This window comes from Urocitellus parryii, chromosome 5 (genome assembly GCF_045843805.1).
Source record: "Urocitellus parryii isolate mUroPar1 chromosome 5, mUroPar1.hap1, whole genome shotgun sequence".
Taxonomy (NCBI): Eukaryota; Metazoa; Chordata; class Mammalia; order Rodentia; family Sciuridae; genus Urocitellus; species Urocitellus parryii.
This window is the reverse complement of record NC_135535.1, coordinates 42,353,788-42,380,021: the sequence shown is the minus strand read 5'-3', so window position 1 is coordinate 42,380,021 and position 26,234 is coordinate 42,353,788. Positions and strand designations below refer to the sequence as shown.

At 33.2% G+C, this 26,234-nt stretch overlaps 1 protein-coding gene across 1 annotated transcript in view; it reads right to left on the bottom strand.

Moving 5' to 3' along the window:
• The window catches only part of Caps2 (calcyphosine 2), a 44,980-nt gene extending 19,576 nt beyond the window's left edge, over positions 1 to 25,404 (bottom strand). The window contains 8 exon segments of the mRNA XM_026409361.2: positions 5,595 to 5,690; positions 10,548 to 10,615; positions 14,153 to 14,266; positions 18,639 to 18,815; positions 19,957 to 20,079; positions 20,171 to 20,216; positions 22,678 to 22,727; positions 25,303 to 25,404. Of these exon segments, the coding sequence (XP_026265146.2) occupies positions 5,595 to 5,690; positions 10,548 to 10,615; positions 14,153 to 14,266; positions 18,639 to 18,815; positions 19,957 to 20,079; positions 20,171 to 20,216; positions 22,678 to 22,727; positions 25,303 to 25,404 (776 nt within the window).
• Between the last annotated feature and the right edge of the window lie 830 nt (positions 25,405 to 26,234).

Here is a 26,234-nt window from a genome sequence, read left to right as displayed (position 1 = left end):
TTTAAAATACATAATAAATATACAGAAAGATTATGGTAATGGTTTGGAGCATCATATATTAGATAAAGATAGGAAATTCTTTCAGATGGCTAATGTACCAGACACAGAAGAAATCACCGATGTAGTATATAACACACAAAGGACTTTTATATTAGAATCCATGGTATCAAGTGTTATAGAAGTGAATACTGAATAGAGAGGACACATTTTTGACTGGCACTGGACCACCTGAAAATTTCTAACTTTCCTCTCCTCCGCTTCCCTTGGACCAGAGAATTTGCTTGCTTAGCTGTGGAGGCCACCTGTGAATTATTTGAGCTGATATTGAGTGTCTTTACTCAGCCTTGAGCCAGGGAGACTTAGGTTTGGCATTGCAAACTATTTTGTGGTTCCTCCCACTCAATGGATTGCACAAGGCACATGACCTCTGTCTTTGCTTGGCTACTGAGACCGCTCTCATAGGTCCAGAGCGGGGTGTAACCTACTGGAAACTGGACAGCACACCTCCTATTTATTTGGCCAAGAACATTCCATGGAAAACCTTTGATGCTTCCCCCATATAAGTAAAGCATGCACGGGCTCTTTCGCTCTCTTTCCAGGGTGGAAGCTTGATCCCTAAGATCGGAGAGCTGAGTTTTCTCTCCATCCTTTCTAAAATTACTTCCTGTGTTCTGTAGTTTCTTCACCGTTTTTTCTTTGCTTTATTTTGCAGCAAGCCTGTTACACACAGAGGAAACCCAAATTCCACTGCCCGTGTGGGTCTGGGGTGAGACTTAGCCTCTGCAATGTAGGGGTTACTAAGAAACCTAGTTTTGTCGATGAGCTTCTAGGGAGAGTTTCATTTTTTTGGATGAGACAGTAGCCTGAAAAGAGATCCTGCTTGTGAACATGAAAGAGTATTAGTGCCAAGAGCCACAACAGCCATCAAGCATCCATGTCAGAAGGGCCAGTAAGATCTAGGAAAGTCAGTCCAAGGTCACAACATCACTGAGCCAGTAGCCAAAACCAACCAAGAAAAATAAATCTTGACTCATTTAGCCATTATCAGTCAGGTTTTCAGTTATGGGAAGCTGAAAGTATTCCTTTCCAAAATAACACAGTGTGGGAAAGAGTGCTGGATGAAGTTCAAGTCTTGAACTAAGTCTATTGGTTACTTAATCCTATAGTCTTCAGATAGAACTAAATGATCTCATAAAGTGTGCCAGCCCTAAAACTGTTTAAAAATATGAAACAAATTTCAAATGCACACACTTTGGCACATATAACTAATATCCTTTTTCTTAAAAGATTTGAAGATTTCAATGATGTATCATTAGTACTCTTCCCAAATAATTTAATATTTTTCCAATAAAACTACAGGTATAATGAAATAGCAATAACATAAATTGTGTGTGTGAGATCATGAAAAGCTGTTCCTATATACTTCTAGGTCTCTACAAAAAAGGAAGCAGGAGATAGAAAACAACAGCCTGCAGATCAAATGAGAATTTGTGAACACATAGAGGAGACAGGCAAGCTTAGTCCTCCCAATTCAGTTTAATCCACTGTCGTTAATGTATCTATTGAATGCTCACTACATGTCAGGAACAATTCTAAGTGCTGAGAAAATAACAGCAATAACAGCCACGGTTTATTGAGGACTTCCTAGAAACCAGTCAATGGGAAGTCATTTTAACGTGCATTAGTTTATTTAATGTTTGCAATAACTCTGTGTGGTAAGTACTATTGTCCCCATTTAAAAAACAAATTTACAGAGTCAGAAATAGGTTAAGTAAATTGCCCAAGGCCATATGATTAGTAAATGGCAGAGCCAGAAAAAAAAGATTGCTCTTAATCATTGTATTACAGGGCTTCTCAGCAGTGAAATAGGTTGTAGTAACAGCATCAAGGAGCCTAGAGTCTCCTTCAAAAGATAAAGAAGTAAATACACTGAAACTATTAAATTCAAAGTGCAATGTTGGGTTTTAGGTGCCCAAGAAGAAGCACAAACACTTTTCTCTATCCAAGTTCTGAAACAATAATGAAAGAAGATCATGCATATAGAACACCAAATATGAATTTTATAAAGCTGATGGAAACCTTGTCTTAGGTATGCAACAATAATAAGCTAAGTCCTTAACTCTACAATGAAAAAGACTAACCCCTTATTTCCATTAAAGGTGGATCCTGTAAAAATTTAATGTCTAAGGCAAAATGTGTGCTTCTGCAGACAGCTGTTCCCAAGAAAAAGGGGAGAGAAGAGGCTGCCCTCACATACCAATCCCTGTTTCTAAATTTATGCAGAGTTCTTTTCTCCTGGAAGAAGGAAAGAGAGGATGAAACCTATAAATTCAATAAATCTAATCATTGCACCTATAAGATTTTTCATGGAACTGGATTAGCTTTAAGCAAGATTTAGGTATTTACTTTAATATAAAGAATACCAATTAAGATAGGTACAGGGAAACAATAGATGAGATAGAAGAAAAGGTCTAGAAATCATTTATCCAATGTCACATATGACAGTGACATTAAAAGAATGAAAGTGACTTTTTGGTAGGCATATATTTCTTAAAGACACACACACAAAAAAAATATATATATACACACACACACATATATCCATGTATACATATACACACATATATATGAAAAGATTGGTAAATTGGTTAAAATTCATATGAGAATATCAGGATGGTCAATATATATATGAAAAAATACTCAACTTTATTAGCCTCCCATGAAATGCGAATTAAAATCACCAGTGCACATATATAAGAAGAACTAAAATGAAAAAGATGGACAATATCAAGAACTGAAAAAATCTGCTGCAATTAGAGCAGGGTGTGATAGTACACCTGTAATCCCAGCAGGAGGCTTAGGCAGGAGGATCGCAAGTTCAAAGCCAGTCTCAGTAATTTAGTAAGGCCCTCAGCATCTTAACAAGACTCTATCTCAAAAAAAAAAAAAAAGGAAAGAAAGAAAGAAAGAAAAAGAAAAAGAAAAAGAAAGGAAAGGAAAGGAAAGGAAAGGAAAGGAAGGAAAGAAGGAAGGAAGGAGGAAGGAAGGAAGGAAGGAAGGAAGGAAGGAAGGAAGGAAAGAAGGAAGAAAGAAAGAAAGAAAGAAAGAAAGAAAGAAAGAAAGAAAGAAAGAAAGAAAGAAAGAAAAGAAAAGAAAAGAAAAGAAAAGAAAAGAAAAGAAAAGAAAAGAAAAGAAAAGAAAAATGTATAAGGCCTAGGGATGTGGCTCAGTGGTTAAGCACCCCTGGGGTTAGATCCCCAGTACCCAAAAAAATGTGCTGTAACTACAATGTAAATTGCATCAATTAGTTTGAAAAACTATTTACCAGTATCTTTTAAAGCTAACATGGGCATACTAAATGGTCCAGTAATTCTAAGTATTTATTCGGCATAAATGAGTACATATGTTCACTAAAAGGCATGCACAAATAAGTTCATGGCTGCACTATTCATAGCCAAATATTTATCAACATCTATGAATAAATAGTGGCATATTTGTATAACAAAATACTGTATAACAGCAATGGGGAAAACTATTAATAGCAATATGGATAATACAATGCTGAATAAATATATAATATAATATATATATATATTTATATATACACATACATATATACACACACACACTCAAAACATCATGCTGAATGATCAATCAATCAATAACTGATATTAGGGGAAATAAAAAAAGGTAAACACAGAGTTCAAATTTTGTGTTTTCACTTATATAAAGCTCATAACCAAGCAATTCTAATCTATGATGTTAGGATACAAAGGTTCACCTGGCATGAGAAAGAAAGTGAACAGTAACTGGAGAGCAGCATGAGACGTTTATAGGGTCCTGATCATGCTTTGTTTTTGATCTAGGAATTTGGCACATGAGTATTTTGGTTTGCATAATCCTTATGCTGTACAATTAAAATTTGTGCACTTTGTAAAGTGTGTTTTATTTCAATAAAAGTTTAATTTAAAGGGTAAGTTTAGATGTATGGTAGATAAATGATAGCCCCCGAGGATATTTATATCCTAATGCTTAGAACATGCAAATACTTTACATAATAAAAGAGACAAGGTTGCTTGTAATCCCAGCAGCTCAGGAGGCTGGGACAAGAGATTGCGAGTTCAAAGCCAGCCTCAGCAAAAAGTGAAGTGCTAAGCAACTCAGTGAAACCCTGTCTCTAAATAAATATAAAATAGGGCTGGGGATGTGTCTCAGTGGTCAAGTGCCCCTGAGTTTAATCCCCAGTAGTCCCCACCACCAATAAAAGATAAGGCCTGTGAGGCTCTTAAGATATGGAATTTCCAGGTTTACCCAAGCATGTTCAACGTAATTACGCTAATCTTTATAAGAGGGAAGCAAAGAGAGAGATGTGTCCACAAAAGAAGAGTGTCAAAGTGAAGTAGCATAAGAAAACTCTGACCAATCATTAATGGCTTTGAAGATGGAAGACAGGGCCATAAGTCAAAGTATTAATGCAACCTTGAAAAACTGCACAGTACAAGGAAATGGATTGCCCCCTGAAACTTAATCCAATCCTGCCAACACCTTAATTTTAGACTATTCACTTCCAGAACTGTAAAAGAATAAATCTGTTATTTCAACATACTAAATTTGTTGTAATTTTTTACTTAAGTTCAAACAGAATAATATATGATACTTTGAAATATTTAAATATATAGAAGCAAAGGCTTCCAGAAAATTAAAATGAGAGAAAAAGATAAAAGTAATAGGAAAGTAAAAAGATAGCAGTCTGAAATACAAAACAGCTACTGTAGATCCTGGTAGATTTTCTGTCTATTAAAACTGAGTCTACAAGACAACTATCAGTGAAGTTGCTAAGGAATTTAAGTGCAGTGAACTATATTGGTCCATTTCAGTTGTGATACTTTGGATCTGAAAGGTACCACAGAAGACCATATGATAAAGGTACATTCCCCAGCTCATGGTGCTATTGTGAGGTGGTAGAATAGATAGAGGAAGTTAGGTCATTAGGAATGTGTCCTTGAAGAACCCTACTGGACCTGGCCCTTTGCACTATTCCACTCCACTTTTCTGTTTCTCAACTGCCACACTCCTGCTGTGAAGTACTGTGCTGCCACAGGTCCAAGCTGCAGAGCCAAGCACTATCAGCTGAAACTATGAGTCAAAATATGTTTTTTTTTTCCTTATTAAGTTTATTATTACATAAAAGCTGATTAACATGCCAACCTAAAGGTTTTTATAACACACAAAGTAAAATTAAAAAATAATTAGAACTGATATTAATTTTATAAGTGATATTTGAACAGAATATATTGCACAGATACAGATGTCTGAGCTACTCTGTTATGTATTTTCACATATTATTCCTAACGGTTATGTAAATTTTCCCCTAAATTATAATTAAAAAATTATAGGGCAAAAGGGGTATAATAAGGTATGGTTTCCAACATCTTAAGGTGACAGAACTGTGATCTGGACTCCAAAAATTTCACTTACCTTTATATAATAAAAAAGCAAAAACAAATAAAGCCTTTCATGTTACCCAGAGAGATATATTTTAATAATTCATTGATAACATAGTGCAACCTCATTTCATATAATTAAAATCTTACTTTGTTTCATGTAGTGTTCTTTTCCTAAGTCGTAGAGGATGAGTAGTTTCTTGTTTCTCAGTGGTTACATTTTGCTCTGGATCACTGATGACAGCCCTACACAGGAAAATATGAAGTCTAATAATTAAGGTGATAATGCATTACTCTAGCATTCATATATTTTTAAGCAGCTGGAAAAGATCAAACACTAAATGAAATTTAAATCGCTATTAGAATAACATTTTGCCAGAAATGAGTAAATTTAATTATTAAGAATATTGGCCATAAAAATTGAATATTTCTATCTCTTATTCCATAATCATTGTCTAAAAATAAATTGAAATTTTGAAGGATGCTAAGTGCTTCATGTCTTTCTTTTACTACTCTTTTAACAAATAGATACTACACTGGTTTCTGATAAGATAGAGGAAAACACTGGTAAAGAATATAATAAGAATAAAAATGCAATAAGAAGTAAATAAAGCAATGAGTACTATAATAGAAATTCAACGGGCAAACAGAAGATGACTTAAATCCTGGAAAAGAATATATAAGAAAGATTCCACCAAAGCCCTCAAAGAAGAGATGTCCGCACTATCTCTGAAAAGGTTAGTAGAAGTAGCTGTTCAGAGGAAAGGGAGTCAGGATATCAAGAGAAGAGCAATAACAAACACAAGGCCGCAGGAGTAGAGCAGCACCGCACACCTAAGCAGCTTCACAGAGGGCAGGGATAAGAACACACACTCTGGGGCTGGAATGCCTGGGGTCAGCCCTTGCCTCATCCAGAAATGAGGCGTGTGGCCTTATCTAGTCTTTCGACTCTAGGGTACAGTTTCTTCACTCATAAAAGAAACAATAATGAGCTGAGCATGGTGACACACTCCTATTATCCCAGTAGTTAGAGAGGCTGAGGCAGCAGGATCACAGGCTCAAAGCCAGCCCCAGCAACTTAGCAAAATTCTAAGCAACTTAGTGAGACCTGTGTCAAAATAAAAAATAAAAAGGGCTGGAGAAGTAGCTCAGTGGTTAAATACCTAGTTCAATCCTCAGTACCAATAATAATAATAATAATGATAATAATAATAATAGTACCTCTCTCAAATAACTATTATGAAGATTAAATAAATTAGTTAATACATATTATTTAGAGGAGTGTCTATCATCTAGTGTTAGTGAAGTGCTCACTCACTGAGCTTATGCCTCCCTGTTCCCATTTTATTATATGTTCTGCCAAATATGAAATATGAACAAACACAGAGTCATGACAGGCTATTAGGTAACACTGCAATAGGCTAGAAAAAAAAGATAGCAAGGTGGCATTAAAAATAGATGCAGTATAATGGATTTGAGAAATACTGGAAGAACTAGGAGATTAACTGGCTTGAACATCATTAAGTAGAAAAATCTACCGTAATCTTACAATGTGAAAGGAGTTTCATTTAATAATGTAAGGAATATGGGAGTCATATAATAGTTTTGGTTTGTCATTATAGGTAGTATTATTTTAATAGCAGAAAGGCAATCTATCCTTACTTCTGTCTTTACCCAGCATGATTTATCAAAATATAAATTTATATAATCCTTAACAACCTTATTGCCCTCTCTGGTTTTTTCCTATTTCCTTGACAAAACCCCAAGTAAGAATAAATTGATGATGAACTGGTTAAAAGAATAAATACATAAGCCTTTTTGAAAAAGGTATCATGAGTCTTCAAAAAATACAAAGATAAACAGCAAGTCAGGGAGAAGAATTTACAAATTTTTTCAGTTTCTTCTATTGCTTAAATATTCAGGAAAAGCTTTAAGAATTTCTACCCTATTGTAGGTACTCCTTATTTGTGTGCCAAATTATGAGCTAAACAATTTTAAGCTGAATATAAAGATACTTTTTAAAAAAAATTTTCCTGGTGAAGAAGGCTGGAATTTACCAAAAAATGGCACCTATTCTGTTCTCACACCGTCACGATATCAGTTCTACGTTAAATAGACACATAAAGAATGTTATAGTTATAGAAATCTTAAATGTTCTTTTGGAAGAAGCTAAATCAAGACATACAGAAGGAAAATATGAAGGCTCAAAAAGTAATTTTAGTCACATAGCTAAACACTAAATTCAGTTCTGCTGACTTAATTAGTCCTTTTTTCCAGTTCATTCGTTCATTTGCCCATTCAGCAAGTACTTAGTGTACAGATACTCCACTAGGGAATAGAAATGCAGCAAAAATGAACAAAACTTCCAAAGAGACCTACCTGCTTTATGGAGCACACAGACAATTAACATGATGAATAAGTAAAGTAAAAGATAACTAACATATTGATAATTCCCATGGAAGGAAAAACAAAGTAGTAAGAGGCTATAGAGTTTTGAGTAAGGGAGTTATAACTTCTTATTTGGTAGCCAAGGTAGGTCTCAATAAGGTGACTTCTAAATAAAGGTAAAGTGAGCAAGCAGCAATATAAATTTATGGGGAAAATGCATTCTAAGCAGAGGGGAAAATATATGCAAAGTACCTGAAATAGAAGTAGAACCTGATATGTTCCAGAGCAGGGAGCAAGCCAGAAGGCTGGAATAGAGTAGACAAATGAGAGGAGCAAGACTCCAAATTCTAACAGTAAGCAGATCAATGGTGGGATTGAACACTATATTACTGGCTCCAATTTTTCAGCACTCCTGATTCACATCCTTGCCATGGCTTTATTATAAATGAAATGTATTTCCTCTCCCCTTGACTTTGAGCTTAGCCACTTGATCTCTTTTGGTTATATATTATATATAGTCGGATGGCTTTGCTGATCTTAAATGAACTAATTCATGCAAGTGTGGATGATCTACAATGATCTACAAAATCTGCCAATCTACAATGGTCCAAGCTAAATAGCCCCTCTGCATTTATAGAGGAATCTTTTACTTGAGACTAGTTGGCTATCCAAGTATTGTTCTGCTCTCATATATGGTAGATGCACAAGAGGGCAAATTGAAATATGAGTTATCTTACAACCTAAGCTCAGAATGATGTGATCATTTATTTTGTACATATATAACTAGTCAGAGGAATAAGTAAAATCCATCCATCTAAGCCAAGTCTGGACAGCAAATCTAAAGATACATTAGCAAAAATTAAATGCTGTTTTTTTTTTAAGAGAGAGAGAGAGAGAGAGAATTTTTAATATTTATTTTTAGTTTTTGTTGGACACAACATCTTTATTTTATTTTTATGTGGTGCTGAGGATCGAACTCAGTGCCCCACGCATGCCAGGCGAGCACACTACCACTTGAGCCACATCCCCAGCCCAAAATGCTATTTTTTTAAGCTCCTAAAAATTACTTATACTTACATATAAGCATTGTAATTTTATTATTGGGGATGGTTTAATTACTGGATGGTTTGATCTGTCTTGTTTAATAATTTCATTCTAGCTGCTGGGTTGAGAATAAACCTACAAGAGGTAAATGCAGTTAACAAATAAATGAAATAATCCAGGAGATAGAAGGTGATGGTTGAAACAAGGATGGTGGCCAAAGAAAGAATAAATTTATTTTAATGGTGGAACTGAAAAATGTCTGCTGACAGACTGGATATAGAGTTTGAATTAAAGGAAACACCAGGATTTAGGCCTAAATAATTTCAAGAATGGAGTTTCCACAGAGGAAAATTAAAGAAGACTGGGTTATGCAGAAGAACCCAGATTGGAAAATAAAATTGTTAAATTGAAATCTTAAATTAGAGATGCATCAGGATACAGAATGTTTTTAAGGCATGATACTGGGTGAAATCACTAGGAGGCAAATACAGAAAACGTCCTAGGCAGTGCCGTATTTAAAGACTGGGGAGACGAAGTAGAACCAGAAAACAATGAGGAGTGGAAAGCAGGGGGGGCGGGGAACAGTCAAGTGTGGTGAGCAGAAAGTCAAATAGAGAAGAGAAAAAAGTGTTTCAAAAAGAAGTAAACTTCAAAGGAGCCAGTGTTGCTGATGGGGCAAGTAAAGGAGAACTGAGAAACCACCATTTGTCTAGCAATACAGATGTGACTACTTACCTTATGAAGAGAATAAAGTAGCAGAAGTAAAACATAAGTCAAGTCCATGGGATGATAGATAGACTATAAAAATAATTGTCTCAAAGAACTTACTGAAAAATATGCTTGTAGGATTATCATTCTCTCTGCTTCCTAAATAAACAACTTTTTCAGGTTGATCTTAAGTCTTACTTTTTCCCTGAAGAGTTCCTGCATTAGTCCAGCCTCTTCTAAAATCTTACGATATTTACAAGCTGTCATACTATTTAACACTGCATGTAATAGAATTTTATATAGTTTTCTAAGGAGCTTTTAAATTCTTGAAGGTTACTCTCACAGTTCTCAAAATGCATAGGGTAACTGTGGGATATTAATTTTTAAGGGAAACAGGCATTCGCCATCTTTTGGATATCATATAAACTACTAGCTGAAAGTAGCTGACAGCTTCAACACAGGATTGTGTTATTCTTTCTTCAATGATGTTACATCTTTACAAGAGTTTTCTACAACCACTGTGATAAAAAAGCAAATATGGGAAAATCAATGTAGAATAGAAAGTGATCCTAAATGATTCTAAGATTTAAGAGATTGTTCAGTACTTAAAATATACAAACAACCCATTAGTAAGCAACTGTGACAATTTAAGAATGAAATAATTATATTTTCTTCTAATTTATCAGCATCATTTTTTCATGTGGCCACAAAGTTGTTAGGAAATGGATACTTATTAAGTTGTTTAGATAAAAGTTCTTAATAAATAGAACTATTATGTATTTCTATTGGTCTAAGGGTGCTCTGAAAAAATTACTAAGACACTAAGAGTGCAGTGAAGAGAGAGCTTGGGAACCTCTAAGTCAGCCATGCCTTGAGTGACCAGGGACATGTGTATCATGCATGAAAAAGAAATTCAATGAAAACTTTTGGAATGGATTTCTATTACCAGTTACTAACTCTCACCTAGATAAGTGGTCGATCATCATTTGCTCTGTGACGGTCTGTTTCTTCTTCTCTGCAGCCACAATTTCCTGAGAAGATAAAAATAAAAACATTTTTATTGTCCATAAAGCAGAACAATTAATACCAAAATCCTAAAAAAATTAAACATTTCTAATGTTGCTCTTAAATACAGACTGTTATCCATCATTAACGTACTTAAGCTTTAATTATTTAATCTTAATTTACCATTTTCTAAAAAGCAAAGCACTTAAATTTCAATACAAATCATCAGACATTTCCAATAAGCTATGGAGTCAGAATAAAGGGTAAGAAAGCTATGACATGCCCCTCCCTCCTTATTATTCCCAATAAAACATGTCCTACCAAATGTATCTTAACCTGCTACAAGAATACCAATACAGAAACAAAAAGAGTGAGGTCTAAAATTATTCACAGTTGAAGAGGCTGAAACTGAAATAGAATCATTCAACTTTACATCAAAAATCTAAAATTGAAACAGACACGGCTGTGCATGCCTGTAATCTCAGCAACTGAAGAGGCTGAGACAGGAGGATTGCAAGTTCAAGGCCAGCCTCAGCAACTCAGCAAGACCCTAAGCAACTGAGCAAGACCCTATCTCAAAATAAAAAATAAAAAGTGCTACGGATATAGCTCAGTGGTAAAGCACCCCTGGGTTTAATTCCCAGTTTAAAAAAAAATCTAATACATAACAAAAGAATTCCCATCTTTAAAAGGAAGGTAATCTTTTCTATGTCTATCTTGTGGTTTCAATATGAGGTGCCCCCCCCAAATGTTTCTATGCTAATGGAGGAATGTTCAAAGGTAACATGATGGAATTGTGAGAGCTGAAACCTAGTCAGTCCATCCTAGTTTGAATGACTGGGTGGTAGCTACAGACAGGTGTGTGTGTGTAGAGGAGGTGGGTTACTGGGCCTGCGCCCTGGAAAGGTGCTTCTTCTTCCCTGTAGCCCCTTTTCCACCCTCTGCCCTTCTCTCTGCTTCCTAACACCGCCATGAGCTAAGCAGCTTTCTTCCTTGGAGCTCTGAAACCATGAGCCCTAAATAAACTTTTCCTCCTCTAAGTTATTCATGTCAGGTATTTTGATCACAGTGAGGCAAAAGCTGACTAAAACAGTATATAATACCTTAATCATATCTAATCAATTTTCCTTAATTACTGGTTTTATTAAACTGTCTTCATACTATTTTTTATTTTTCCAACTCATCTAAAAGCATTTTTACTACTTTTTAGATCATATCAAATTGGAAGATTTGCAATCATTCAATTCCAATTAGAGATCACACAACTATAAATACTAAAATATTTCTTTAGGGGAAAAACAAAAGAAGTTAAAAATTAAGAGGTCAAAACAACACATGTCCTATTCTTAGAATGTAGTTACCATATCTCTATTAATGACTCTAATAAAAAAAATCAACTAAGATAATGTTGTTTAAGACAGAGGCTTTGCAACTTTAGGGAAGGTATTCAATTTAAAACTAACACAAAATATCAAGTAAAAGAACATCATAAAAATAAAAAGTGAAAATTTCTATGAAACCTGGAAAAAGTGGCCACTATTATATAAACATTAGCGTATAATTGAATTTAGTGTTTTCTGGTAGAAATTTAAGATGTATAGTTTACATATCCAAAAATACCCAAAATAGCTTTTATATCTTTTAATACATGACTGTTTCTTATGCTATTCTCTAAGTTCATAACACACTATAATGATTTTTTATTTAATAGTAAATTTAAAATGGCAATTAAAAAAGAAAATTATATAACCCACAGCTAAAGCAAAGAGTATTTTATAATACTTGAGGATGATTCAAAAAGCAGACAGTAAAACACATTGAAATTATATACAGAAGAGATCCACTCCAGCCAGAATGTAGATGAAAAACCCCAAACCTAGACAAAGACGAAGATTAATGACTATCCTAGAGCCCATGCAAAGGGCCACCTTCAGTGCTAAAGTTCATGGTGGTTTTTACTTTGTAGGGAAGATTGGAACCACCCTCAGTCACATTGATTTAGAGGTCTGTGAAAGCATAAAGCAGATTAGAAACAGAAGTCACAGGAATACAAAAGAGCTGACGACACTGAAAAATGACAACAGCACCAGGAGAGGGGCATAAAAACCATAGTGTCACTACTCGTTGTTCCTCTAAGTAGCTAAAGAAGTTTGTACCTCCATCTTTAAAACACATTGGTGATCATTTCAAATGTCTGAAAAGCCTACTCATATCCACATTGCCATGGAGAAACAAAACAGATAAACAAGTACTACCGCAAAAAAGCAACTCAAATTACTTGATGGTCAATTTATATACATCACCACTAATAATGTCAATACAAAGAAAAGAAATATACTACCTCCCAGATGGCTTTGGGTTATACCAAGAATAATACCCAATGGGCCCTAAGTATAGGTGATATCTATCTCAAATACAACTTCAGAAAATAAACCTTATTGGGGACACTATTTTGCTTCATAATTTTGTTATTTTTACGATAACCCAAGTAATACTACTAAGCATAAATATTTAAATAATAATAAGCATAGAAAACTACATGCATGTAATTTTAATGGAAGAACTGCAATAAATTTGAGACATCCACAGACTATTAACCTGACTGATCCAGAGATTAATTACACATCATTATCAATTCATAATATATTGATTCTAGATGACTGCAACTCAAGTTAAAAAAAAAGTATATACACATACACACATATATATACACACACAATAGTTTATCTATACAATTGTATGTGTATATATATTGTGAATACATACACATATGTATATATATATATATATTGTGAATATACATATGCATGTATATACATATATATATATATTGCATATATATGTTGTGTGTGTATATATATATTTTTAATGATAATGTAAAATGTAACTAGCTAAATCCATGTTGCTTTATTATTATTTGGGTTATCTAAGCCAGAGCTTTCCCATCTCGTATTGCATTACCTTTTCAGGATGTCTATGATACTAATCACCTGGGGTTCTAGGGGATGAGCACACTCCACCTTCAAGCAGTTTGGTCCCCTTACCATGGGATACTATAGAAATATTATACTTACCTGTGTATACCAGAACTGGTCTAAGCACCACCTATCAATCTATTTAACTGTTAAAAATACATACTCGAAAGTTAATATTGAAAGTCTGGAGTTTTGCTTCAATTTTATTAAAGAAAACATCTTTAATTCCTGGCTTTTTCTACAACTGGCACAATCTCCGTAATGATAGTAGCCTATGAATTTCAAAACAATAACGAGGCATCTATTTGAAGGGAGGATGTGATACCAAATAAGCCCACTAACATAAAAAGTGGCCAATTAATATTTTGAACAATATAAACTAAATTTTTGTAAATAAAATGCAAGACACTTTGCACAGAAAATATACCAAACATAAGTTAATCATTTATAAAAATAACAACTCAATTTATACATCAATGAATATTCATCTCAGTCCAAATTCAATTGTTGCAATTTTTCTAAGTCTGTAAACTCTTGGAGGGTAATGATCCTAATGACTTATCATATAAGAGAGTGCTGAAGCCTAACCGCATCTGATTTCCTTGCGTTGTGCTGTACATGTTGAGAGTTGTGCACATAGTCACTCTGCAAGAGGGCTTTCCTATCCAGAGTTGTGAGGTCATCCAAGCTGTTTTCTTCACCCTGTATACACTGTATAACGAAGCAATAAATGGACCATTATACACATATTTTGAATATTTGTATTTTTATAAAATAAGCAACTAGATAATGACTAAATACCTCAGAGATTACTTTTATAGGAGTTTTATAGTACAAACTATGACAATCTGATTGCCTCTCTTTGAATCCAGCTCTTCTACTTTATCTTTGTGCCTTGGTTTACTCAGATAAAATAGGAACAATAGTAACTACTTGACCAAAAAGATTCAATGAGATAGTACATGCCCAATTCTTATAAAGAGTACCTGACTAGCCAAGTGTACTAGCACACACCTGTAATCTCAGAATCTCAGGAGGCTGAGGCAGGAGGATCACAAGTTCAAAGCCAGCCTCAGCAATAGCTGGGCTCTAAGCAACACAATGAGACCCTGTCTCTAAATAAAATACAAAATGGAGCCGGAGATGTGGCTCAATGGTAGAGTGCCGCTGAGTTCAATCCCTGGTACCCAGCCACCCCCCAAAAAAAATTACCTGACAAACTAAACATTAAATAAGAGAAGTATTTTAACTATTACTGTCCATGTTGAGTTATTGTGAAATTAATAAATTAAATTCAGAGCCAAAATATTAAAATATGGTGGTATTCTCTAAGGTAAAGAATTCTTTGGGATTGTCAAAAAGACGGAACGACAAATTTTTCTCTGAATATGAGATGTACTTATAATGCCTTAACTAAAAAAAAAAAGTTTCATTATGATAGCAACTTGTCGAAAACTTAACAAACTTCAAGAATTTTTATCCTATGGATTATTCTTACTTTAGATCTTCCAAAGATCACACTTCAACTTCATACTCTGCTCTTTCTTCATGACCTTTGGTGACTACATGAAATTTTATTACATATATGTTCATAATTTATTGCCTGTGTCTTCTATTATAAGCTCCATGAGGTCAGGAACTTTTGTCAATTTTATTGCCGTATCTCTGGTGCCAGAAAAGCATTTACTACTGGGAAATCAATGTATGAGAATACTGAATAGTCTTATTTATTTAACTGCCAATATAATTCTTTTCCCTAAATAATGATTTATTTAAATGGGCACCAAAAAGATGCTTAGCATTAGACAAAATAAACAAAGTAATTTAGTAGATACATTTAAGCATAAGCAAAGCTCTGCATTGTGTTAAAAAATTCTTTTTTTAACAATTTACAAAAGGAAAGCAGTGAGTGATATTACTACTTGATACATCAAATTTAACCTCCCCAAACCACACTTCCATATAGCCTTTCCTCAACTCTACTGAAGGTCAACTGCTTAGACCAAAAGGCTCAGAGGAATTTTTAAATTTTAAATCATTTAATTGATAAAATTTGTACATTCAAGGTATATGATGTGATGATTTGCTATACATATACATGTGTAATAATTACCACAATCAAACTAATTAATTAATGCATCCATCATCACAAATAGTTATGGACACAAATGTGAAAACACTGAAAATTTCAATCAAATTGAAAATTAAAAAATACATTATTAATAACTATAGTTACCACATTACAATAGTTCCCCAGAATTTATCATATAAGTGAAACTTTGTACCTTTTGACCAACATCTCCCCATCTCCCTGGCAACCACACATAAGCAAGCACATAAAGCCCTTGTCTTTCTGCTCCTGGCTTATTTTAATTAGCATAGTGTCCTGCATATTCATTCATGCACAGCTATTCTTGCTCTTCCCTGTCTCTCAAGCCTACAACCCATCTGTAGCCAATCTTCTTAGCCCCACCTTAGCCAGAATCTGAAGTCCTGAGACCACCTGTTATCCAGTTCTGTTACTACCACCGCCCAGATCCAAGTCATCATCTTTATATCCTGCCTGGATTACTCTAACAGTCTCCCAAAGGTCTTCCTGTTTCCAAGGTTGCCATATTCTCAATTAAACCCTTTCTCAACAGAACTAAGCAGCTTTCTGCCTCAGGGTGAAAGGGCAAAGTCCTTACAGGGTCTTTGGAGCTACTGTGATCTGGCTCCCAGGCTCCCTTTAACTCTCTGCCCAGTTTCCTCCCAACTCTCCCAGCTCTCCTTCCTCCTCTGACCACATTTTGCTCCTCCCTCAAGATTTCTTAAACCATCTAAGCTACTCCTACCTCATAACATGAGTTTCTACTGACTGGTTGGCTTCCATCTCTCGGGTGAGAGCTAAAATGTGATCTTATGGAAAAGGTCTCCCCTGCTGACCCTAAACAAATTACTACCCCATACCTACAGCCTGGCTCTCCCTATTCTCTTCACTTCATAGCTCTTATTATGACCATCTGTGATGCAAAAATGGGCTGGTTGGTTATGGAATGCATTGATTGATTGATTATGTTTTCTTCTTACTATCTCTTCACATTAGGAAATAAGTTCTATAACAGCAGAAATTTTTGCTTGTTTTATTCCCCTATTCCCAGAACAGTTTCTTGCATATAGTTAAAACATTCAAAAAATTCAATAATTATTTTGGAAAGAAAAAAACAATACATTAATGAACTAAATCATTTCTATAACCAAAAGGCATTGTCTTTTAAAAAGCTGATGAAAAAGATATATCTAACCTGATTAATAAATACAATTAATGAATTAATATGATTTTCTTAAAGCTGAAATTTAATAATTTCCATATTTTATTTAAAGATGTTTCAATATTTCGGATAATGTATACATGCACACATGAGAGTACATTTTTCAGTAGCAAAAAAATTGGGTAACTAAAAATTCACCACCATTTTATACTAAGTGGTAATTAATAAAACTCAACAAAGGAAATTTGGAATTAGAATCAAGTTCCAACTGATGATTTGTCAACTTGTGTATCAGCCTGATAAGTCAGTACCTATGGCCTCTGTTAATGCCCTGGATCCTAAATACATCTAACCTTAACTTTTCTTCCTCAATAAAGAAAATCAATTTACATGTTTCTTTCTGCTCTAAAAAGAGGGGATCCCATTTCTAAAATCAAGGACTTCTATTTTCAAACATTATAATGTTAACTCATGTAATTGTAGTAGAATTTATCAATAACTCATTTATATAATAGTCTTGATAATCACAGTACTACACATTTTAAAAGACCTTTTGTTTATAAAAGCTCTTTTGCAAAAACACCAAAAATATGTTAAATAATTTCACCCTTTTAATATATGTTTTTAAAAAAATCAAAGAAGTCAAACAACATCTTATCTAAGCAGAAAATACACTTAGATTGGCTTCTGTAAAATATCCATTCTAGATAAACATTTATCAGTCATATAGAGAGATTTGCAAATAATATTTGTTCCTCTCTTAAACAAAAAGTAAACAAGTGTCCTTATCTGAACTTGTGTTCCAAGAAATTAAAGTTTTACTTTAAAAATATTTTGTGCTTACAAAAACCTACAGTCCCAGCATATTTACACTGATCTTACTATTACACTTTGCAAATAATACATGGCTGCTTGGTAAAGGTTGTGAGACTATCCTATAATAATATTATAGACATCAACTGATAATGTTTGCATATGTTTAGGTCTGGAAATTTGTTTTATGATAAAAAGCAACCAAATAATTTCATTATTCTTTCACCTAAACATGATTTATTTAGTCCTAGATAGTTCATACATGGATTTAAAAAAAAAAATAGTTGCAATGCCACACCTACTTATAAATTTCCATTTTTTTTAAGCTATGGAAAATAAGCAAGTAAAACCATTAAACTTCTCCAAAAATACATAATTCTTATAGAAGGTTAACTAAATTAAAAATCATATCCAAATATTCTTTTATTTTTGGCCTGTAGTACCTTAAACTGTTTTCAAGCCTTCCCAAACATAAAGATTGAATTCCTGAATGTTTATGAAATACCATTAAGCTTATCACATTTAATTTGCTCTTATATCCATAAATGCTAATTTTTACCTAATAAATATTAATGAAAGCATAACAATTTCAGCAATTTGTAAGGTTAAAAAAATCTTAAAATGAGGCAAAAGTCAGTCAGGAAATAATGGCAGTTTTAGAATAAAATAGGTCCCTATATATTCTGAGGTTTCAACTTTAAAACTTAAAGACTATACTCCCACAGAATATATATATATATGCACATACATATTCTTACTCCATTCTCAAAGCAAGTAAAAAGCTTCTAACAGAAAAGATAAGTCTAGATAAGGCTAGAATTTCTGCATTCAGAAAACGGGATAATAATCCATTATGTTGTGTAGAAAAAGCTAGCTAATATAGGTAAAATAATTACAATAATATTGGCCTGGCCTACTGAGACAAATGTTGGCTATTGTTAGAAAGAGATTTCTATAACCCATGAATTATTTGCTTTAAATTTTAAATCTTAAGAACTCTCACTTATTACCTTTTCATCAATCTTGTTTCTTGAAGGCTGTTGATGTGTGATATTTGATTTTGTCTTTTCTGAACTTCTCTGACTATATTGTGTATATCCCTCTTTCATTTCAGTTTTATATGGTTGATATTTTAGCTTGTATTTGCCTGTTGGTGATGGCAAATTTTCAGGTATTATGTCCTGTTCCTAGAGGTAAAAAGAAAAAAGTCTGTTGTTCTCAGAAAAAAATAAATTACTATAACTAAATTTCCTTATTGATATTAACAGGTTTACCATTTACCTCACCCTTTATGTTTAAGAAATGGACCATTATAACCTATGGTCTAAACAGAGATGATATTTAAAAACCTTGAGCTTGTATGGCATCGCTGACCAATAAGAGTCAACAGAACTGCTCAGAATGAGCATTTGAATACCAATAATCTTACACTTGATTTCACAGCTGAAGGTCAATCCTGGTTTCAAAAGAATCTGAGAGAAGAAAAAGAAACTTTTCCTTCTTCTGACAAGTTTTAGGTAGACACTTTTTTTGTTTTCCATTGTCAATCATGTCTTCCAAAATAGTTATAGGAATTGGAGATCACGAATGCTGAGAAGCACTGATTGCCATTTCTGAAATATTGAGATATTCTGCCTTCTGATATTATTTGATTCCATGCTACATTTTCATGGGAATGAGAGATAATTGATAAGAGGAACCAGTGGATAAGAGGAACCAAAAAGAAGTTTTAAGCAAATACAAGGGCATACATATTGATCCAGAGAGGCATAGACATTTCAAAAGGAAAATATAAACCAGTCCATTCCTTGAAAATTATTAAGGACATCCAAATTTAACCCAGGAAAAAAAAAGGATGAGGCAAAACTTAAGGACAAAATCTGTAACAACAAACAAATTAGGATACTTATGCAGTTTTCAAAAATGAGACTGAGAAGAGCATGAATAGAACCAGCTATATGATGGAGATATGCAAAGACAGAAAGGTAAGTACTATTCATAGAATAATACTAGTCAGAACCTGCATTCACTAAAAATTGTTTAAAATGTAAACAGGCCCCAAGGAGACACATTGGATTAAGTATAGTTATTTATGTACTCCATAGTATTCTAGTAGCCTGATATATTAGAATATAGCTGTATTTTACCAATTTCACAAAAGAAAATTTTAAAATATCATTCCAATGTGTGAAAAAAATATAAAACAAACTAAAGTATTTTACCATCATTATTGTTTGAGATTTTCAAACAAAAATTTCTGGATCAAATATGGTGCTAATAATGCATAGTATAATTCTTAAAATTAGTAATAAGCAAATATATACTAACCAGTTCATTTAGATAATGCTGAGCATATGGTATTTGACCTGGTGAGACCCAACCAAGAGCAGATGACTTTGGTCGGTTAAAATGATTATGCACCATATTAAGTGGAACATATGAAAAATCATCCTAAAAAATAAAATTTAATTGTATTTTAGTATATGCTATGTGTAATATAGTGGTCAAGTGTTTATTATGTAAAATAGGAAGTAAAAATTACCTCATCATCAGAGCTCACAAGGCTTCCCAAATCAAGTGGTGGGACCCTGAAAAAAATAAGAATACATCTTATAACATTTTCAAATGAAACTTTGATAAATGCAAATCACATATGTTAGATCACATATAAAGCCACACTAAAGCTAATGGTATTCTGGCTCCCACCAGATTGTGATTATCTTTTGTTAAATGTTCAGGGATTTTTCAGCCAATGGTTAAATGCAGTCAATATTAAAAATAAAATTATATAAAATTGTGATTAAATAAATTATATTAAGAACAAAGGTAATAAATACTCAAAGTTCATAAGTTCCTAATGATTTCACTGGACTATACACTCCAGAGGCTCTCTGCACTTCTTGTATCTCTATTGTGATATAATTGTGCCCAACTTTACAACTTTGCATTTACTGATTTGACGTGGACAGTCTGAAATCAGTCATGATGAAATAGGGAAATGCTATGACTCAGGGCTTTATTTATTACTTTGTTGATTTCTGAGACTTGAAAGTATGGTGGAGAAAGTGTTAATAATGCGGATGAAACTAAGAGTGCATCATGTCCACAGCTGTCAAATGGTGAATAACAAAAAATTATTTCTGTATTCAATATTATTGATTTTACCAGAAAATAACTCATATCACTTTACAGTAAAGAAAAATAGCTTGAAAAATCACTTTAGTTCACATGGAACTACAATGGTTCATCATAGTGAAGACAGGTTGGCTACAGATAGAGTCAATAAAAAACAAAGAAAGTATTCTGTGACCAACAATTGGCTAACTGGACACTACAATAAAGAGTTATATGTTTTACTAGCATTTGTAAACTTCTTGCTACGTATACCTCTTATCACTAAGTTATAATAAACTTAAAATATACTTAAATTTATTTATAATAAAAAAGTAAAAAAAAGTTATAGTAAACTTGTAATACACTTTTGGAACACCAGTTGTTAAATATTTACCAGCATATAATTGACTACGGCTTCCCACATACTCAGTACCTTGTATCTTAGTACTCAATACCTTGTATCTGGACATAATTCTTTATGTCCAGATAAGCAGACAGATATCTACTAGGTAGAACCACATGAAATTATAGATATTGGCTCATTTTAAATGTAAAATACAAAACATAAATTAATGTATTCTAAACCAAAACTCAAATTTTAATAAGTTTGTTTAAGTTGTAATATACCTCAAAATAAGATTAGAGCATGGGTATATTTACCATTAAGTTAAATTTGACTATACCAATTATAAAAATAAAAATGTTATATATTTCTTTCACAAATTCATTTAGTGAGTTATTTGTTATTTATGGAGTCATAAATATATTTAACTTTTATAATCTTACATCTCAATTAAAAATAAACTGAAATTTTAAAATAGCATAATAAAAATGAATTTTCTTAATAAATAAATATTTTACCTTTTTCAGGAAAATATGAAAATAATCTTAAAGTCAATAAAACAAAAGAAGTTTTACTCATAATCCTACCATTCTATCACAAGATGATTTTGGCATAATAATTTTTAAAACTTCCTGCTGCGCCCCTCCCCTGACTCAGGCAATGGCAGGAGCGCAGTATGTTTCTGGGAATGGGCTGATTTGTTTCTGTATTCCTTTAATAAGTATAGTTGTGACTTCTCATATGACCATTAAGTATGAAGGAAAAAACATGACTTTCCCAATGAATGCAACTACTTCTAAAGAATGGATCTGTTTGCTCTAAATGCAATGATTCAGCTGTGGAGCATAAATTGTTAATGTCTAATGAAAAACTCCCTGTATTCCTGTCAAGGAAGTTTTTGAGAAATTAAATTAAAATCTAGAGAAGAAAAATTAATGTTAAGAAGACAGATTAGTGCTTAGTACTGGGCAACTTGTTCTTGTTCCTGTGCACAATGGTTTGTGCTCTTACTCGTGTTTGATTAAAATTAATAACGTCAACCACTTGCTGCAACCATGGCACCAGTTCCAGTCAGTAAGTCAACAAGAATAATCAAGGTATAGGCCAATAGTTTGGGACATTTCTAACTATTATTAAAAGTTAACTAAGCAGAAACAGCTCAAAGCAAAACTCGAACTGAAAGTACAAATGCTTGCTTATGCCTAAGCCAAGATACATTCTTCTATTCTAATTGTACCTAGGTAATATTTTGTTTCTTTGAATAATGATTCCTGTTTTGTAACCACAAAGTACTGTGAGCCTGCCAAAATGAAAAGTATATATGATCAACTTCACAAGTAAAGATTGGGATCAACACCTTCACTTTGGTGTCTGTGTTGTTTCTCCACCCCCCTTTCGCTGACTCCTCACCATCTGTTTGTCTCCTGAGACCCCCAGTTGGAGCTGGTCTCCGACAACTTCCATATACAAATAGGTTTTTCTGTAGTTCCCAAACATATGTACACACATAATTTTTCTTTCATTCTTAACTTGGCAAGGCATCACAAATATTTGCCCATTAACCAATTCAAATGTAAAGAAATATTACTTACATAGGTGGGTAGGGATTCGGAGTTGCCCATGATCTGGAAACCCATCCTTGCTTTATTTTAAAAATAAAAATTAGAATCAGTATGCATATACCCTTTATGTTTTAAATGACAAGCAATGCATCAATGCAAAACTAATTATAATTTCTTTCAATAAACTCTATATAAAAATACTTATTAAGTCCTTCCTTGCTGTCTATGAGGCATAGATAAAACAATATATGCAAGACAATTATTACCCATATAGCCCTGTCTGTCTGTCAGAGAAGACATCGCTCAAACAATAACAAGAAAAATAAGTCTATGACAGAGCAACTGTGTAGCAAGTGTACCCATCCTACTCTAGGGAATTAAGGAAATTTTTGCAAACCAGAAAGCAAACCCTTAAAGGGAGTTCTAAAGAATGAGGAGATAGCCAGATGAAAAGAAAAGGGAGAAAACCACTTCCACCACAACCAAGTTACTGCTGAAATGTTATATAACCGGGTGTTTTTTTATAATATTGATAGAAGCATGGGCTGTTACATTCAAGACTGAGCTTTATGACTATAATTTACCATCAGAGTAAGAGATACAAATTTAACTCAATATCAACTTTAATATGACATTGTTTCAAATACTATTCTAATATTTAAGATGTGGAAATGGCAAAATTCCAAAAGGATCATTTAAATGAAAAAATAAACATTTAATAGAGGCATAAAGGTATCGTGTTAACTTAAATCCCCTTGCCTAACCTGGGATCTGAACAACTTCTCATGTTCTTATCTCTATCTATTTATCTGTTGTTAGTGTTTGTAATGATGATACTTGTATTAATAAGTATCAGATTTTTTTTAAAGAGCTTATATGATCTCATTTTTTAAATACTATTCTTCTTAAAACACTCCAGAAATAGCACCTAGTAATTAGGCTTCAACTATATTGACACCTGGCTAATAAACTGTAAGAACAATCTGGGATTAATTAAAAAAAAAAAACAATAGTTCAAGATAAGCATAAACATGTCCCATAACTCTACCAATAGATATAGTTAGTAAGACATAAGGCAGGTTTTATTTTTACAGAAAAAGGTAATTACAGAAGCTATTATTTTCAGAATCTAAACATTGAGATCTTCCTAATAATTAACCAGGGGGAAAAAAAACCCTGAAGTTTCCATAATCTGATAACCAAGTAATCAGTGGAAAAGGCTGTGATACTATGCTTGATATTTTAACTAGTGAGAAGGGCTTCGACCCAAATTATCAATGACTTGAAATTTTAAACTGTAAAATAGTAAACCATAAGAACTCCAAAGCATTCACCCATTCATATAAGGGTTAGTCAGAACTAGAGTTCAAAGTACTAGCAAGTCACTTAATCTCTAGAAACCTGAGTTCTTGCATATCTAAAAGCAGCAGGCAAATAATAGTGCCCACCTCTAAGGTTCACGGTTTGATTTATATGTTATTCAGACTTTTATTATGGTCAATGATAATCAGTAGGTATTCAGTATCTATAATAAAAATAGCAAAGAGATGTGTATCACTTTCATATACCTTTAAATTAAATGTGCCATTTATCCAATTCTATGTGGATGCAGGGACAAAGTAACTTTAAGATTTCACTTAATTAATTGATGAAATCTACAACAGTGATATCGTGAAGGCTGAGAAGAATAAAGGTCCTAATAATAAAAGCCCGGATTCTCTTCCTGCATTGCTAATAGAAAATGTAATATTCTACAAAAAAATTTTAATTTTGGTTTAAATATAAAAATCGCAAGTTGGATATTTGTACTTCTATCCTTTTGAGGATGCAATCATCAGGACCCTGCTTCCCTTCTCCACCTTTTTTGCAAATCAAACGCTAATTCTAGTGCATACAGATGTCATTCTTCACTGAAATCTTCTCTACCATTGCCAAACCCCTCTTCTTTCTGCCTTTATACTTTTGTAGCTATTTCTTTAGTTGAATTTAACACTCGGAATCATAAATCTTAAGATTAACTACAGGATCATTTATTACATCTCATTTATTGTTGGGTCTTTAGCACCTCACATTGCACTAAACACATTATAAATAAAAAAAAATGCAAAAGAATGTAGTCACAGAGATTCTATTTTAAATAAACCTAGTGTACATTTTAAAAAGTTTGGTTTATGATCTTCTAAAACTTCCTCTGAATATAAATTATACTATATATTATATAACCACTAAACACATTTTTAGAGTTTTTGATAATATAGAAAATGCATTTTAAAAGTAACATAAAATTATATTTGCAGTTTGCAATAGTGTACCAATTATACATAAATCCATCAAAATGTAATAGGGCACATACTCATGAAGGAAATATTGATATGTTCTTCTCTCTACTATTGCTTCTTTCTTTTAGACTTTTTATAGACACATGGATGATTTTTAAATAACAATAATAAAATGGTAAGCATGATTTAAAAAAAAACTAACTCAGTGAGTTTTCTAGTAATAATTAACTTCAATTTTGGTGGTTCCATTGTCCAAATCTAGGAAACATTAATCTAAATATTTGTGAATATAATTAGTCATCAAAGCATGAAGAAAGGACTCATAAAATTATTTAGTGAGTCATCATGAAAGAGGAAAACTAGATTATTTACATACTTGTAGTGGCTTCTTTCTTCTCAAGAGTAGCTGAGATTGGCTCCTAGGAGAAGTAGCCACTCCTTTTACCTCCAAATCCATTCAAGTTCCCGTATTTTTCATGCAGTATCCTGGTACTTTCAAAAAGGCAAAACAAATGTAAAATGATAATGCCTATCTAGTTTTAAATAAGTCATACAACTTACATAATAATACTTCATAGAAAGAAATCATATGGTCAATCACTTTTACTTCTTTCATCAGAATCATATTTGTATAGGGCAATTACATTATACCCCGTGGTAGTCTGCTCCCAAAGAGATCCCCATTGAAATGTCTGGACTCTAAATATGTACCTTACATGGCCAGAAGGACTTTTCAGATTTGATTAAGAATTTTGAGATGGAGAGATTTTCTTCTACTATCTGGTGAGCTCAATGTGACCCCCTTCATGTCCTTATTGGGGGGGGGGAGATTACAGTGAACAGAAATGTAAGGATGGAAGCATAGGTCAGAGAGGAGCCACAATGCTCTATGGCTGGCTCTGGAACTAGCTCTAGGATGGAGGGAGAGGTCACAGACAGCTTCCAGAAGGCAGAAGAGACTAAGAATGGTTTGTCCCCTGAAGCCTCCAAAAGGAAACAGCTCTGTTGACCACAGTGGTTTTAGATCCTTTAGGCTCATTTTGTACTCTGACCTCAAGATGTGTAAAAGAATACATTTATGTTGCTTTGAGCGACTAGTCTGTGATAATTTTTTTTACAGTAGTAATAGTATACTGCTATATCTCTCTTATCCACACAATGAGACATATGTTTATTCAGTCATTTACCCATTTCCCAAAGCTTGGTGGATTTTCCTTGTGTCAGAGTAGGCTGATGAAAATATTTTTAGCAAACAGTATTCTTTACTTAATACAAAGAATCAAATAGAATGAATGATCCAATTAGTAA